Below are 16,454 nucleotides of genomic sequence, written 5' to 3'. Positions count from 1 at the left end.
TTTTAGCATTTTGCAATAAAGTTGTGAGCTTAATATCTTTGACTCACATGCCACCTGCCTCCACATTCGGCCCTCTCAGGTAGAAGGGGATTCGAATGTCAAAATCATATGGCATTGATTTGCCCTTCACCAAGCCAAACTGGCCAATGTGGTAGCCATGATCAGACATGTAAATGATGTAGGTGTTATCAAGCTCCCCAGTTTCCACCAACATATTGTAAACCTGTGGGGGGGAAATAGTAAACAGCACATTACAACTTCTAGGCTAGTTACACACGTCCATTTCTAAATTTTTCTGTACATTTCAGAGGTACCTCTCATATGTTTTAGATGCTGATGTGCCTCACCAATCAGAATCACCTTTATTGCCAAGTACCGTGGGTTTACATATACAAGGTATTTGTCTTTGGCTTAGTTCACTAGAAAGAAGATTCTGGTTTTGCTAGTTATTCTAGTAAACTAACAAATATTATTGCTTTCATAAAACAGTTTTATAAACAAGATGTAAATATTGTGTAACTTGGGGTAGGTTTTATTAATGTATTTGAAAAGTTTCTTAAGCATTTATTTAATCAAAAATACAGTAAAAACAGTAATATTGTAAAATATTAATACAATAAAAAAAATGTCATTAGTAGTTTTCTATTCAATCATTTTCTTTTCTTTAATAGTTTTCAATTTTAATATATTTTAAAGCGTAATTTATTCATGTGATGGCAAAGCTGAATTTTCAGCATCATTACTCTAGTCTTCAGTCACATGATTCTTCAGAAATCAATCTAATATGCTGATTTGGTGCTCAAGAAACATTTCTTAATTATTATCAATGTTGAAAACAGTTGTGCTGCTCAATATTTTTGTGCAAACCTAAAATAAAATAGAAAATGTAATCACTTTTAATCAATGTAATGTATTCTTTCTAAATAAAACTATACATCTCTTTAAAGATGGTTGTCCATTTTAATTACAAATGAAGCCACAGAAGAACTATTGCGTATCTCAAAACAATAAACAATTGGCATGTCTTTCCTGAATCTGAATCTGTGTTTTGAATTAATCAGTTCAGTGAATGATTTACTGACTTACTCATAAACAGTGACTTCTTGGTTCATTCCTGAATGAATTATTAAAATTACTCACTCATTCAGTCAATTACTAGAGTAACGATGTAACCTGCAGAAGGAGTCAATGAAAAATTTGCACTACTAACGGACAGACCGGCGGAGTGATAAAAACATATATCAGCACTCTTATAACACCACACTGACAAAAAAAAAAAAAGAATATGTCTAACGACTGGAACTAACTTCTATATAAAATATGATCTATGTGCTATATTGTAAGGTTATCATGATCTGTGACCTTCTCAACGCTGTCATCCACTGAAAGCAGAGTCTGCAGCCTTCTCCTCTGTAAAATATTGGTGAACTGCATGTGCACAGGCTTCATGGGTCCCGTGTAACGCAGGATCCAGTGCTTGTCTAGGTTGGGGGCGTGGTTGTAGCTTGGTGTTCTGAGTGGGACATTTTCAGAATTGTTAAAAGCTGTTTTCTGTGCCATTGGAAGAAATTAGTTATACACTTTACTGGAATTATAGGAGTTATACACTTAAATTGGAAGAAATTTGTTATATACTTTACTGTCTATGAATAAAACATACAATTTTTGGCAAGAAAATATAGTCACAGTCCTACTTTTTGTGCATAACTTGAGTGTTCAAACATCTGTTAATGGAGAAGATTTGTGTGTAATTCATTGTGTGCTGAATAACATTGCTGAGAAATTTCATTGTGCTGAATTCTGAAGTCTTGTTTCATATTGCAAAAGCCAATGCATTGTCTTCTTTTGGTTTGCACTGTTTGAGAAGATTTGATTTGCATAAAGTTGCATTGTACATTTCAGCTGCAGCTTGATGAATGAGCAATTAAAATGATAATTAAAAAAAACAATAGTAAAATAACAGTGAACTTGTGATTGCACATGTGTTTAGATAAAATAGTATGCTAATTTAGTTTATGCACTAGCAATAGACTTTATACCTCTAATGGGACCTATGAATGAATACTGATGCAAATAATAAATCATGATATTATAAGAATAGCACTGTATATCTCTCTTGAGCCTACTGTATGAACTCATTTGCCGGAGGCACTATGGAAACAATTACTGTACACAGAATACATAATCAAACCTCTGTTCCTGCAATAAACCAAGAAAGTAAGTCATAAGAGGTGGTTCATTAAAAGTAGCTAATGTGTAATGAGAATAGTGGCTATAGTACTATATAGTGAGCATTATTTATTAGGCTGTCGTATCTCAAATGGCATGAGAACATTTGATAAACTGAAAATTTTAAACCGAATGAGATTTATGAAGCTATAACCTCATGCATACTGTGAATTCTCCTAGTGAGTGAGAGAGAGAAAGAAAGAGAAAGAGGGTCTTACATGTGTTGAGATGCATTGGGGAAGGCGCTGCTGTACTGAGGTGCTGCGTCCTCCGGGCCATGGGGGGCAGCGTGGCTCAGGACCATCATCACAGGCCTGTGCGGGTACATCCTCTTTGACATTCGGAAGTAGTTGATACTGTCATTAGTGATTACATCAGTGAGGTAGTCCTGTAAAAGAAGTAATATTAAAAGGGAAATCTGTCCGATACAAGAAAGTATCAATATGTGTTTACTAAACACATACACTACTGTTCAAAAGCTTGGGGTCGGTAAGATTTTTTTTTACGTTTTTGAAAGAAGTCAGGACATTTGAAAGGATTCCTTCATTCCTTCATTTTTATTTCAAATGAAATATTTTTGTAACATTGAGAATGTCTTTACTGTCACATTTGATCAATTGAATGCATCCTCGCTGAATAAAAGTATACATTTATTTTTAGAAAACAAAAAAATCTTACCGACTCCAAACTCTTGCACATTGGTGTATAATTTAATCCTAGATCATGTTTGTCTATTATTATGTTCAAAGATTCACCAATATTAAAACTTTGGCTGAGGCGATCATAAGCTGCTAATTATTTTCAAGTTATGAGCAATAACTGATACATAGCCAATATTAATTTACGCTGTTTTGTCTATATAAACACTAGTAACAACTAAAGTCAATCGTTTTAAACACTACAAGTGGATTTAGGGATATTGGAATGATATTCATTTTGCAATTTGCTAAAGATTACATTTAAATACATGAATAATTTAATGACACTGTTAAAGACGATCTTTACATCAGCATCATATTGCGGCAAAGTTAATCTACAATAAATGTAAAAATAGAGGAAGTGAGCATGCACAGTTAAATAATACCCAATATATTAACTCTCTAAAATCGTCCGTCAACCGATATGATACCAATACATCGTGCGTCCTTAAATATGTTGGGTAAATACTGTGAATGAGCTGAACCGATATGATAGTTTTACACTTGGTCTACTGTATGTAGCAAAATTTCATAATACAATGTTCAGTCATGTTCTTTGAAAAAAGACAGCGGACAACCTTCGGATACTCTGAGCCATGCTTTTCTCGGATCCCGTTCCGGCACAGTGTGTAGTTGTAGAAACGAGAGTTCTTCACCAGTGCTACCCATTCTCTCCAGCCAGGAGGCACATAAGAGCCATTATACTCATTCAGATACTTCCCAAAAAAGGCTGTAACAGATATGGATTATTTTGAGATCTTAACTGAAAAAAATGTATGAACATAATTCAATATTGCAAAAATACTGTAAATATAGATCCAGGCTGTCTACTAACCTGTCCTGTAGCCTGAATTGTTGAGGTGGACGGCAAAAGTGTGTGGTTCATGGTGGGCCTGCCAGGACGGTGATGAGCAGTTCTCGTTGTTGGTGTAGGTGTGGTGGTTGTGCACATATTTCCCAGTCAGGATGGAGGATCGAGAAGGGCAGCACATCGGAGTGGTGGCAAACGCATTGGAGAAGTGGGTGCCGCCCTGCATCATTATGCGCTTTGTTTTGTTCATGGCCTGCATGGAGCCTTTAGGGAAAAAACGGGCAATATATGTAGATTCGAAAAAGAGGGAGACAGAGCAAAAGAGATCCAGATTGTTTTATGTAACAGATGCTTGACCATAAATTTCCTCCCTAAAAGGGTTCGAGTGAAAAGCCTGAACAAAGACCAGCAGTGAGGCCATTATGTTGCCACTTCAGTGATTAAAGTGCCAAAAATCGAGTAGAAAAACAGCATGTTTGGCACAATTGACCTCAGCAGTTGGCCGATGCTACTGGAATGAATGTGTAAGATGCCCTTCTCCAGAGAATTTAAGTAAATTATATGATAATGACTCATATGAATGTGAATCATACTCTGTATAAACTCATACTTGATGTCACACTGCGCACAAATTCACAAACATAATATGCACCCACATACAGAGAGAAATGCAAATAGGCAACACACCGAGTTCAATGTCCTGGTCATCAGTAAGAATGAGAATGATGTTTGGACGAACATTTCGTCGATCCCTCTGAAGACGAGACCTCAGCTTCTGGCCAGAGAGGTACATGGTTCCATCCGAGGGGCAGAGGAACGTCAGGATGAAGACAAGGAGAAGGGTGGCCGGTCTCCACCCAACTGCCATGACTTTAACCTGTCTTCCAGCTCCCACACTAGTTAGTAAGATCACTGTTTCTTCTCAACCTGGAGAGCAAAACAAGAGTACCATTATCAAACATTTCCTATAAAACTTAAAATTCAGGTCCAGTTAATATTATAAAAACATAACTTTTCTGGTTTCACAAAAAATGGTATATTCAGAAGGAAGGAAGGAAGATTTTTTGCATTTTAAGTATTTTAGATATATAACTGGCATTCATTGTCAGTGGCGCTCACTGACAGCGGCGCGCACACACATACACACACACACACTTCTCAAATGACCCTCCTCTTCTACTCCTTTGGGCTTTTGGTCACCATGGGCAGAGTAACTGAGGAGCTCGTCCATATAAATGATCTTATTTATGATGCTTGGCATTAATTAATCATTAATGATGCATAGAGACCAACTCATTCCCCAAGTGTAACGATCGGATCAGTTGAACACATGGCAGCTGGTGTGGATGATAATGACAGCGGGCTACAGGCCAAAAGGAGTCAGAAAGAGGGTGAGTGATACGGGCCAAAGGTTAGAAGAGGAAAGGGTCATTATTAGAGAAGACAATCCTATAGGGTGTTAATGAATTGGAATAGGGAAGGTATGTGATACAAATTGGTTATGGAAATGCATGTTTAGATTGACCTCACAGCCAGGGTTGGGGCAATTTTTTATGCAGTAGAAAATGCTTTAGGGACTGTCATGAGGAATATGCAAATCATTATCGTAAAAGTCGACAAAAAGACATGCAATTCATTAATATAATCTACAATGAATTTGCAATGACAATTCTGGAAATTAATAAATAATTGCATAAATACTAAACAGCTGCAGAAATGTTATTTACCAGTCTAACATTTCGAAAAAACACTTGGCTAAATACATGAAAGTGCAGTAAATATTTTAAAGTATCCTTAAATATTGTTCTCAAATCACTTTTGTATTATCATTAGTCATCAATAATAATTGTGATTATCTTTTTAACTATTATCATGCAGTCCTACTATCGTGGCCTTCATTTTTTCTTGCATTTTTAAAGTTAATAAATCTATTTACTTTCCTATCCTAATTATGCGCAATTCTATTTATTTGCATTTTTTAATGTACAATTTGCTTTGTTTTCCCCTAATGTCCATGTCCCCATCATAACAGACCAATGGAGAAACACAGATTTATTGAATATCAACTGATTTTGTTGACTTAAGGTGAATTTGCTGCCATATTCACAACCTATTATCAGTGTGTTTGATTCACAGATGCAGAAGAGAAACATTTCCCTCTGTTAAATCAGTAGTACTCATACAAGATGTAAATTGCAGTCAATTTGCCAAATCAGTACAAGCGCAAAACCATTCACCTCTAACACACCAGAATTTTTGGATAAAAGCCACAGCAGTTGTTCTTTGTCCTCGGAGGAGGTCAAACAAAATAACTCTAATAACTGATAGTCAAATACAATGGAAGGATTTTGTAGCTTCTTAACACAGCATTAACCCAACACACCACCCACTGTGATGGGTTACATTCAGAAAGAAGCATGAGCTAAGACAGGAATTACTGTTTGTTCTGGAGTCCACAGGAAACCCATCTCCCTCAGCGTCATCCCTTGAAACATAAATCCACATGGAAGTATCCCTTTCATGAAACTCCATGCCATCTTAATTACAGCTTATTTTCTTCTAATTCAAATCACACAGGTTACAACAGCAGAAATATTCATCCCATCTTACCTCAGAGCGGTCAAGGCCAAACGTGCTGTAGATCCAGGCACCCTGTGGTCTTCAGGGCAAAGGTGATCACCCTCCAAACTATCAGCCAAAACTTTCTGCAAGAGATGCCTTGAGGGTCTCCCACTGCTCATCCCTGGACCTTCTCATCTAAAGGGTATATTTTTAATCTTATCGTGTATGTGACAGCTTTCTCTCCTTCATCTATGCTCTTCTCGTCACTCTCCCCCTCTCTCTCTTTCCGTTTCTCCCAACATCTCCTCTCATACCCTCACAAACACTCACACAGCTGCATTCAGTCCATGTTAATTCCTGTTCTCTCCTCCGTCATTGTTCTCTCTCAGGGGAATGGATGAGGTCTGACCTTGGGGGTCTCCTGTTTTAAATTCTCTTGGCTGCTCTGTTTACCCCGGGCCCCTCCTCTCCTCCTTGTCCCTCTCCAGGACTCATTGCTGGCAATTGATAAAAACAACAGCTTGAGAAAAGAGTTCAATCTTAAATAGCTCTAGCAGGACAAACAGGAGATGTTTTGTCATTAAAAGTAAGTTAATTGCGACATATTGATTGCAACATTTTTTAACAGTTGCATGGTGATGGGAGAGATACGTTGTTTGATTTTAAAGGTTCTTCATTACCGCCACACCAGTGAGAATAATTCTCAGTATTGCCATTGCCAATAATTGCCAGTATCAGATGCTCTGTATCTGATCTACCATTCTGCTTGCCAGCATGTCCTTTAGCGCTGAGCTCCTGTTATTGCTGCTGTCAGCGTTTTTGCCCAGCTCGCGTTGTAAATTGGGTTGACATGATATGGTATGACAAACCTAGGGATATAATAAACTTCTCAGTAAAACAATTTTAAACATATCAAATCTCATTCAAATGTTAGCAAAAATGCAATAACATTTATCAATTTGGAGCTAGTTGTAAAAAGTTCATTTTAATAAAAAATCCAAAAGCTAAAATATTGTCTTGAAAATGTTCTACGATTGAAAACAATAAAGTTGCAGTTTAAACAAATAATACATAAAACTATGTATGTTTGTATATATATAAATTCAACAAGATGTAAATATATAGTTCAAACTTATTTTCAGATAATATAATTTCATTTTTCTTAACCCGTTGGCAAATGTTTCTTTTTTTAAGCATAAATGTATAGCAAAAGAGTGCAAGGTTTATGTTTACAAGTAAAACTTGCATAAAACAAGTACAAAATGTATAAATGGTATCGAATGGTATAGAAATCAAGATATATTGTTGGTAAGAAAAAACACTTTTTGCAGTGTGATATTTAATTGTGTCTTTTTGTTTGCTTGAATTGTCTGTAGAACATTTTCAAGATAATTTTTCTTTACTTTTGCATGATATATGACTGTGTAAAAGCTAATTTTACAAACAGGATGGTGTCAATAACAAAAAGTCACACAAAATCGGACCAAAGAAAATTAGCTCTTCCTGAATGCAGGTACTACTGAACGACAGTAAGAATGCTTTTTATGGAAGGTCTTGTACATGACAGAACAACATAAACTAAGAGCCATTTGACACAGGTGAAATAGAGTGCACTTGACCCAACTTTCATGCCCTGGGCCTCTCAAGTACCGCCATCACTTTACTTCCTGCCCTCATAACTATGCTGGCATGTCTTGGGGAATGTGCGTCCACCCTCTGATTCAGTATGCAAACTTTCCAAAGTCTCCTTGAATTTGCCAACAGCAGTTGGTATTCAGATGCAAATGGTCTGACAAGCCTCTTTCATGGGGAAGACCTTTATCTGCCAGCCAGTTTAAAGTGAGGTGGGGGGATATGTGGATTCTCCAGTTGAATACTGTACATCAGGCCCTTTTGTGGCAAACTGTGGCCAAAAGGACTTGCGTCAGATTTGGTCAACATCAGTATCCATCATTCCCTACTTGTTTGGAGTGGAACATATACGCCATGGCACCTACAACAATTGATTTGCGCGTTTTAATGATGCCGTGAGCAGTTGCAGGGGCGGCGTTTTCCTTGAACAAATATTGAACACACAATTATCAAGAGCAAATTGTGTTTTCTGCCTTGATCAGCAGTATGATAAACAGCCGAAAAGCTGCATGTCAGCACTGTGTGAACACAGAGGGCTTCTAAATCATGCTTTAACGAATTAGACTGGTCAGAGTCAACACCTCAAGTCCCGTAAACATCACTGACCTAACCCTCAACTTTACATCACAAGACTATGATGACCAGCAGCAGAGAGCAAATGAGAAACATAGTAAAGATACCCTCATATCACGATTCGATACATATCTTGATACTGAACTCACAATACGATATTATTGCGATACTCCAAGACATATGGTAAAGGTTAACAATTTTTTTTTTTACTGTTGATTAAAATGCTAAATTTGGTATTTCATTGGGGAATAGGCTTTGACTTGGTGTTGGTAACCCAATGCACAGGACAATGGTGACACCAGAATAAAAATATTCATGATTCTGAAGCTGAAAATACAGAATTATTTTAGACAAAAATGCTTGGACTCTGTCACTGACTAGATATATTTAAAATAATGTAGGCCACTTTTTTCTGTTAACATAAGACATTTGGCATTATCAGGACACACATTATTATACATTATATTCAACATTATAATGTAGTACAGACACTAAAACACTGTAAACGTACATTTTTTCTTACACAGTTATTTTTTATTTTGGGTGAACTACACAATGCAGATTGTCACTATCCATGATACATATTGTTGCATTTTTGTATTGCGATATATTGTGACACGATATATTGGTTACACCCATGTAAAGCAATGCTTTACACACAGAGGATGGCTCAAGTAGTCTACCCTTTTTTCTCCAGTTAATGAAGAACTCGCTTAATGGAGTATTAAGCCCAAACAGCATTTGTGGAATAATTAATTATCAACTTTTCAAAAAAAAAATGAAAATTTTTTTACAGTGACATTATGTGATAATAGAACTGAATTGGACACAATTCATAAATATTCAAAATTCTTGCTGTAATAATAGTATAGCCACAAGACATGAACAAGCAAGTTAACCTGATTTTGGCATTAAAAATTGTCTACCAACCCTTTCTGTGTAAGGCTATATTCAATTTCACAACTTCGATGCTATTATAATACAACGCCATAAACCTTTTAATTCGAAAACAAATGTAATCTCGATGACTTCTTTTTACAGCTCAAATAATAATCAATGCTTTAAAAAAATTATAAGCTTCAGCTCCAAAAATTGTCCCAATTCACTTCCACCATAATGTTTATTTCTGCTGCTTCTTTTTTAAGAAAGAAAAAGAAAACAAGGGACACAAGACGAGTTGAAATGACTTTTTGTGGTAATCAACATTATGCTATAAATGCTTTTGTTTGTGCTGTATATTGAGATCAGAATACTAATTTAATAGAAGTTATGTATAAGCATATAAAATTGAGTTTTAAGAGTGTATCACTTTAATCCAGCTTCCTCCAACTAACTGAGCATCTTTAAGCTGATATCTGAATGAGTTAATGATGAGCCTCTTCTGTTTCAGCTTCAAACAAGACCAAAGAAAGGTCAGAATAAGCGTTTATCATCATAATCGTCTGCTTGTTATCGCAGTGGCTGATAATGGACAGATTAAAAGCCATGTTTAGATGCTTCCTCTGAACACAAATGACACTGACAATTTTCAAACAAGAACAAAAGGAGGGAAAAAGAAGCTAAATATCAAATGCATCAAAGATAAGATTTTTTTTTTTTAGCTGAATCTGACTGAAATGAGTTTTGAACTAAATATGTGCACTAGTGTTATGTGAGGCTAAATATCAATCAATTAGACAGGAACCATAGGTACTGCTAATTGTTGTTGCCCCTACTAATTGCAGCATCTAACCGGTGACTGATTAACAAATTATATGTACTCCTGCCGTCAGGAGCAGAGGAATCCAGTTCCCGTCCTCCGTATCCGTCAGCAACCATATGGCATGCACTAGGCAAGCGTGGTGGTCCTGATCCCTGAGGCCAATAGGGGATATTTGTAGGAGTCACCCTGGAGTCTAAGGCCACTTTATCGCCCTCCGTATGTCCTGCGACAGAAGGAGAGAGGGGCCACATACAGTGGGGTCCAAAAGTCTCAGAACGAAGATGGAAATTTTGGATTCAAAATCTAATTTAAGGGAAAATAGGGAATGTTAAAACAAAGACACTTTGGAGCTCATGGAGCTTGAGTGCTTCTGCCTTTAAAGCAAACAGGGGAGAAACGCCCCTTAATAAAATCAAATTAATGGAAATCTTTCAATACAACTTTTTACTCAAATCATTATGTAGATAATATAATAAGTACTGACAAAACTGGATTAAAGTAAATGCTTATCTTAGTAGTAGACCCCAAAATCTTTGGCCCTCGCACACTATCAGCAGTGCTGTGATTGTGCCTAAGGGTTTCATGTGGACCCCAGATATCAGGGTCTTAACAAGCAACTGGAGGAGAAAATAGTTTCTGGTACATTTTTCAACCTCAAAAAATGTTTTTTCCACTGCTATCCGCCAGGAAAATCCTTTAAGATTAGTCTTTCCTAGAGCACTGGCTCCACTCATCCGATTCTGACAAAAGAAGTAGATGGAGTGAGATAGATAGAAATAAAATGAGAGGGGAGAGTGACTACTGGGTACTTCATTTACATATTTGGATGCAGAAGGAGAAATTGTGCCTTAGATTTTTAATGGTAGAGAAACTGAGAGCAGGACCACACTGCACATCAAGATGTTCATCACATTAAAATAAATACATTGTATCCATATTAAAACTCAGAATAGCATATACAAATACATTAAATTAATTTATATGCTTTAATGCATGTGACATCTACTTTGAGTCTGTAGTGAAAGATTTGTTTGTTTGTATTGAATACTTAGTATCAGGTTTCAGCTTTCCTTACAATCTGCTTTCTGCCACGCTACAGGATGCCAGTATACGTCATTCATTTTATTTTAATTACTTCCAATTTTTCTTGTCTCCTCTAAATGACTTGGGGGAGAGGGTAAGGGTAATGGCCCTGACTTAATGATGATTACAGACAGTATTGGTTTCTCATTTCAGTAAGCTGGCTCAGTGGTGAAAAAAAGAAACACATTCATCTTTTTGTTCACACAGCAAATGCAGTGTGCATTGTGCCTCAAACAGAAATAACATGCATCACTTCACCAAAGTCAATGTAATAAATCCCTAATGAAAATGGCTACAAATGACAAAAACTCCGGTTCTACTTGCTTCGCGGTTAATAGCTGACCACCGTTACACTCACCCTCCTTAAGCTCACTCCCATCCGGGTCACGGCACCAATGTAACCCCTCTGGTTCTACTCGCACCGCTCCGAATGGGTTTCAAACCAGCGTCTCCAGCATGGGAGGCATAACAAGTAGCGTAACAAGTACGCTAAAGACCACAGCATCTAGCGTCAGTCGCTAATGCACCTCTTGAGACCAGGGGAGTGAGCTTTTACTCGCACAGCTCTTACTAACTGGCCTCCACTACACTAGCTCTGGAAAATATTTTATTAACTCAAATTAAAGTAGCTTAAATGGAGAACCAAAACCAAAACAAACCTTTGTTGCTCCACCAACAAAAAAAGTTAAAACCAAACCTTTTTGTTGTCTTCAAGCAACACAAAGTAGTGGTGTTTTGTTCCTGAATAAATTACAAATTGGTCGACTCAATGACTCACTCATATAGATGATCAATTATTTAGTTCCTGAATGAATCAGTGTTTTGAACGAATCAGTTGAACGAAATATTCACTTGCTGCCACCTGTTGGCATAATAAATTAAAACTAGAAATTAAATCTAATACTGAAATAAAAAATAAAAACTAGCTACATTTTCAAAACCAAAATAACCCCAAATTGCATCTTTTAAAACGCAGCTCCCTCCGTTCACTGAAACCATCTTCAGTATTCCATCCACAAAGAAGCACTTACAGCTCACAGCAGAAAGTGTAATTATCACATCTAACGCCCCTGACCCCTGTGGATTCCAGCACATGAACATTAGCACTTATTCACATGGGCTTCCCTTCCCACTGTCAGTGTGGCCACTGTGGAGATTTTCTAATCTTCGCTGGAGATGGTCCCTGGGGATATGTGGCTTGTTGGTATTTTCTTTTTCTGACTTTCCTCATCCTAATCCTCTTCTCCTTCTCCCTTCCTTCTCTTTGTGGTTAGATTAGAAGGCTTAGTGGTAGCCCCTCCAAAATCTATACATGTTACAGGCCTCATTGCCAAAGACACACAAGGGCTTTAAGAAGTGCAGGGATGGATGGGAACTTGAAAAGAGGAATTAGACAAGGTCCAATGCCCAGCACACTGACCCGAGTCTTCACAAGATATCTCCGCTAATCAGATATAAACTGTTCCGATTGTCTATGGATATTTTAAGCGAAAGAAAAAATTAATGAAACATGAAAAAGTTATGAAAAATGGACCTTGAAATGTTATACTGCAGGGAATTAATAAGCTATTTTTCCTAAGTAAAAGAACATCCCATCTTACATCCAACTTAAATTTCAATCTAACAGTCTTTAAAACTGCATTCCATAACTTTTTTGGGTTAAAAATTATTCAAAATAAATCTGAGCAAGTACATAACCAGCCAGTGTTCAAAACTAGCTGCTTGCCTTAACTCGTTAATAATGTTTTTAATTCCAGTGGTACTGGTGGATTTCGGCGGGAAATTCGAGCATGTCTTTGCGTCATTACGTCACATCTGTATACATAAAGAAGGTGTGAGGATGTTGGAGGTGGAGATTTATAGCTTTTTCTCACCGCACTTGATATAATTAAACTTATCAATTTGATGGCGGATCCAGAAAGGTCCAAACGACAATCACCAGTGACAACTGGAGATTCACCCGTTGTAAAACGCAAAAGACTTCGTTCGGGCTTCGTGGCTACAGAAAAAAAGAGACTGCAACCGGCCCATGCGAAAACAAGGATAATATCGGAAATTGTTGTCACGCAATGCTTATTTTGTTAACATTAACAATTTGAGAACAAAGTATAATTTGCTAAATAGAAAAAATAAAAATAGATTTAATCAGCGCGATTTACTGCAATGTTTTTTCCCCTTAGTTGGTCAGAACAAAAGTGGATGTTACTTACTTGGTCAGATTACATTTTCCGGTGAAAATTCTTATGTTGGTCATATTTCCAAAAAGTAGAATCTGTGATTCCGAATGACAGTATGCACACCGGCGCGGTGACTGACAGCCGCACATTCTCCTCAAAACATTGGATTCATCCGCGCTGTGCCGTGCCGAGTCTTCGAACAGAGATGGCGACAAAGAGCTAAACTGTAAACTAAACAGCTTCTTAAAAAAAAAAAAAATTACAATTTAAAATGGCAATAAGTCTAAATGTTTCTAAAAGTTGGATGCTCTATTTTGGCCACAACCAAGACATATCTAATGTCTAACCAGGCATGATGCCCATACCAACAACTCTCACAGCCATAACTCTCCCGGTTTCTTTCTTCTTTTTTTTCTTCATTGGAAATATAGGCCTAGTTTATTTATTATGCCAATGAAGCTTCAGATTGACAAAGTACTAAGGAAATTTTCCTGGACAGTTCTTATCACTATCATTTGTTCCTGTCTTTCAGAATTTGGCTGTAATGTGTAATCCATATCGAAGGGAGTTTCTCACACTTGCATAACCATAAACAGACACATTTAATGGAAATAAATACCCCCACAGACACATTTAATGGAAATAAATACCCCCACTGTCACATACAAGTGCCAAATTAATAAAACATCTGGTGAAAATCATTAATTCTCATTTCCATCTCTTTGTGTTTTAATTGTGCATGAATGTCTTTAATCATATCACGAACAACCCATGACTGGCACACACAGAACTCATAGATTTACTCAGAATTTACCCTCCTGTCAATCATAAATTCCCCGCCTGCTTATGTATTGGTTTCTTAAATATTTTGCCTAATTTCCCCTCAAATGCCAGTTCAGAAGAATCAATGACATGCAGGACAAAACATAGAAAACATAGTATCTTGCTCAAAGAGTAGATCAACAGAGCATGGCACTAAGTAGATTTTTCGGAAAATCTCAATGAAATGCATTCAAGGTATACATTTTTTCAATGTAAGCTGCTTTAGATAAAAACATCTGCCAAATAATTGAAAATGGAACCAGGTTGGAAAATATATGTGATTTCCCAAGGTAGTATTACACAGTTCCCACATACTGTACAGTATATACATTAAGCGAATACAGTACTTAATCATTAAATGGTATCCGGTTACAATAGCCACTTTTTCCCCCCATTTGGTAACTGGCCATTAATGTGGAGTCATTGAACTAAAGCCCATTTCGTTAATGACGCTTTCATTGGGGCCCCATGTCTGCATCTTTTACCCTGTGGCGAGACTGGACCCTCTAAACTGCCCCTTTGATGATCGTAATCTGTAATCCATAAAAAAGACTATTACCATTCCCTCAATTTCCACTGCTTTTTCCCTCCATTTACTTCCCTGCCGATAACAATGGTCATTACATTCACAAATAGAACAGTGCAGGTGGTTACTGCCAATAATTGAGAGGTTCGGGTAGAATCTGCTTGAGGGAGAGGGCTACACAAAAAGCTAAAGTACTTGATGAGAGACCGAGTTTGACCCAACCTCTATAAAACAGGCCATAAATTGCAATAGTGAATGACTCCACAGACATGGCTTCGACATTAGGGTGAGTGAACAGCAATACAGGACTTATAGAGCGGGCAATTCAGTTAATGACCCTGAACGCTCACAAGCTGATATGATCTGCGGTCCTGTGCCCGACATGGATGATTGCATAAGTACAGCAGATTTGAGGCTTAAAATAGAGTATGAAAATAAAATAAACAAGACTAATTTTTAAAACCACAGAAAAGGGTAAGAGGAATTATTCACTTACTATCAGCATTACATACCCAATAAGCTTCTATAGTCTGTCGCTAATCTCTATCTTAACCTATTAAAGTAATTAGCAAAGCAGCGGGAGAGTTGTCCATTTTGATAACTCTCAAAGGAAGAGGGTAATTATCAGGGTTTGAGCGTTTTTGCCAGAGGAGAGAGAGACAGTTAGACGGTTCCTCTGATGATAGCCAAAAAGTACTGAGACAAAGAGTGTATGATTTCCCACTGACCTGCCAGGCTAACCCACTCACACAAACAGGAGGTAATTCAGTCTTCCCCATACACACTGGGGCGCATGTGGCTTACCTTTGTGTGTGGGATGTCTGTTGGCACGATCTATGTTGCTTCATTGGGCGCCTTTTTTAAAAAGCGGGCACATCGCCCAATGTTGACAAAGCAGGGTATCTCCTGCTGTCTGCTTTTTTCATGTGCACCGAGTGGAAAGAATCAATTATCCCAGCACACAGCTCACCATTTTAATATCTGACTCCTAATTAGATTGCAGGGCGATATCCCTGATGTAAGAGGATCAGGGGTTTTTAATATATACACTACCATTCAAAAGTTTGGGGTCAGTACCTTTACAAAAAATATATATTACTTTTATTCAGCAAGGATGCATTAAACTGATCAAAAGTGAGTTAAAAGTTACAAAAGATTTCAAATAAATGCTCTTTTGAACTTCCTATTCATCAAAGACCTGAAAAACATGGTTTCCACAAAAATTCTACACACATATTATACACTAATTAGACAAAAAAAATGTATATTTAACATATAACGAAAAAAAAAAGAGATAAAGTCTGCACACCACGGCTCTAAAGGTAACGTTTCAAGCGCACAGGCTCTACATCTACATCTTTTTTGTTTTTTGCTGTATTATTATTTTTCGGTATAGCACCAACTTTGAGCAATTTGCTGGTGATGTGTGTGCTTTTTTTTAGTGTTTGCTATGTATAGTTTTGTGTATGTATATTATTTAGTTTGTACATTGAAATTAGAAACAATTTTCACTCAGAAATTGCTAGTAAATTTCACAAATAGTTGGATTAAACATGAAATTCTGAAGTAGAAAGACTGAAATAGTATTTTCTTGTAAAACTTACTTCAACAACAAAAAAGCACTTTTTACAGCATATAT

The 16,454-nt window shown here is 37.0% G+C and overlaps 1 protein-coding gene across 4 annotated transcripts in view; it reads right to left on the bottom strand.

The window, feature by feature from the left end:
- The window catches only part of sulf2a (sulfatase 2a), a 32,363-nt gene that overhangs the window by 6,108 nt on the left and 9,801 nt on the right, over positions 1 to 16,454 (bottom strand). Inside the window, exons 1-8 of one of the 4 annotated variants that reach the window (XM_079857606.1) lie at positions 13,501 to 13,536; positions 6,349 to 6,797; positions 4,426 to 4,665; positions 3,763 to 4,002; positions 3,506 to 3,657; positions 2,448 to 2,617; positions 1,363 to 1,513; positions 48 to 223 (exon numbers count right to left, since the gene is read on the bottom strand). In XM_079857606.1, coding sequence (XP_079713732.1) covers positions 48 to 223; positions 1,363 to 1,513; positions 2,448 to 2,617; positions 3,506 to 3,657; positions 3,763 to 4,002; positions 4,426 to 4,606 — 1,070 coding nt within the window. In that variant the 5' untranslated portion in view covers positions 4,607 to 4,665; positions 6,349 to 6,797; positions 13,501 to 13,536. Of the gene's footprint in view, positions 1 to 47; positions 224 to 1,362; positions 1,514 to 2,447; positions 2,618 to 3,505; positions 3,658 to 3,762; positions 4,003 to 4,425; positions 4,666 to 6,348; positions 6,798 to 13,500; positions 13,537 to 16,454 lie in introns of those variants that run through there. The other 3 variants (XM_079857607.1, XM_079857609.1, XM_079857608.1) reach the window with 3 other exon arrangements.

Source organism: Squalius cephalus (genome assembly GCF_949319135.1).
Source record: "Squalius cephalus genome assembly, chromosome: 22".
Lineage (NCBI taxonomy): Eukaryota > Metazoa > Chordata > Actinopteri > Cypriniformes > Leuciscidae > Squalius > Squalius cephalus.
This window is presented reverse-complemented; position numbering and strand designations above follow the sequence as displayed.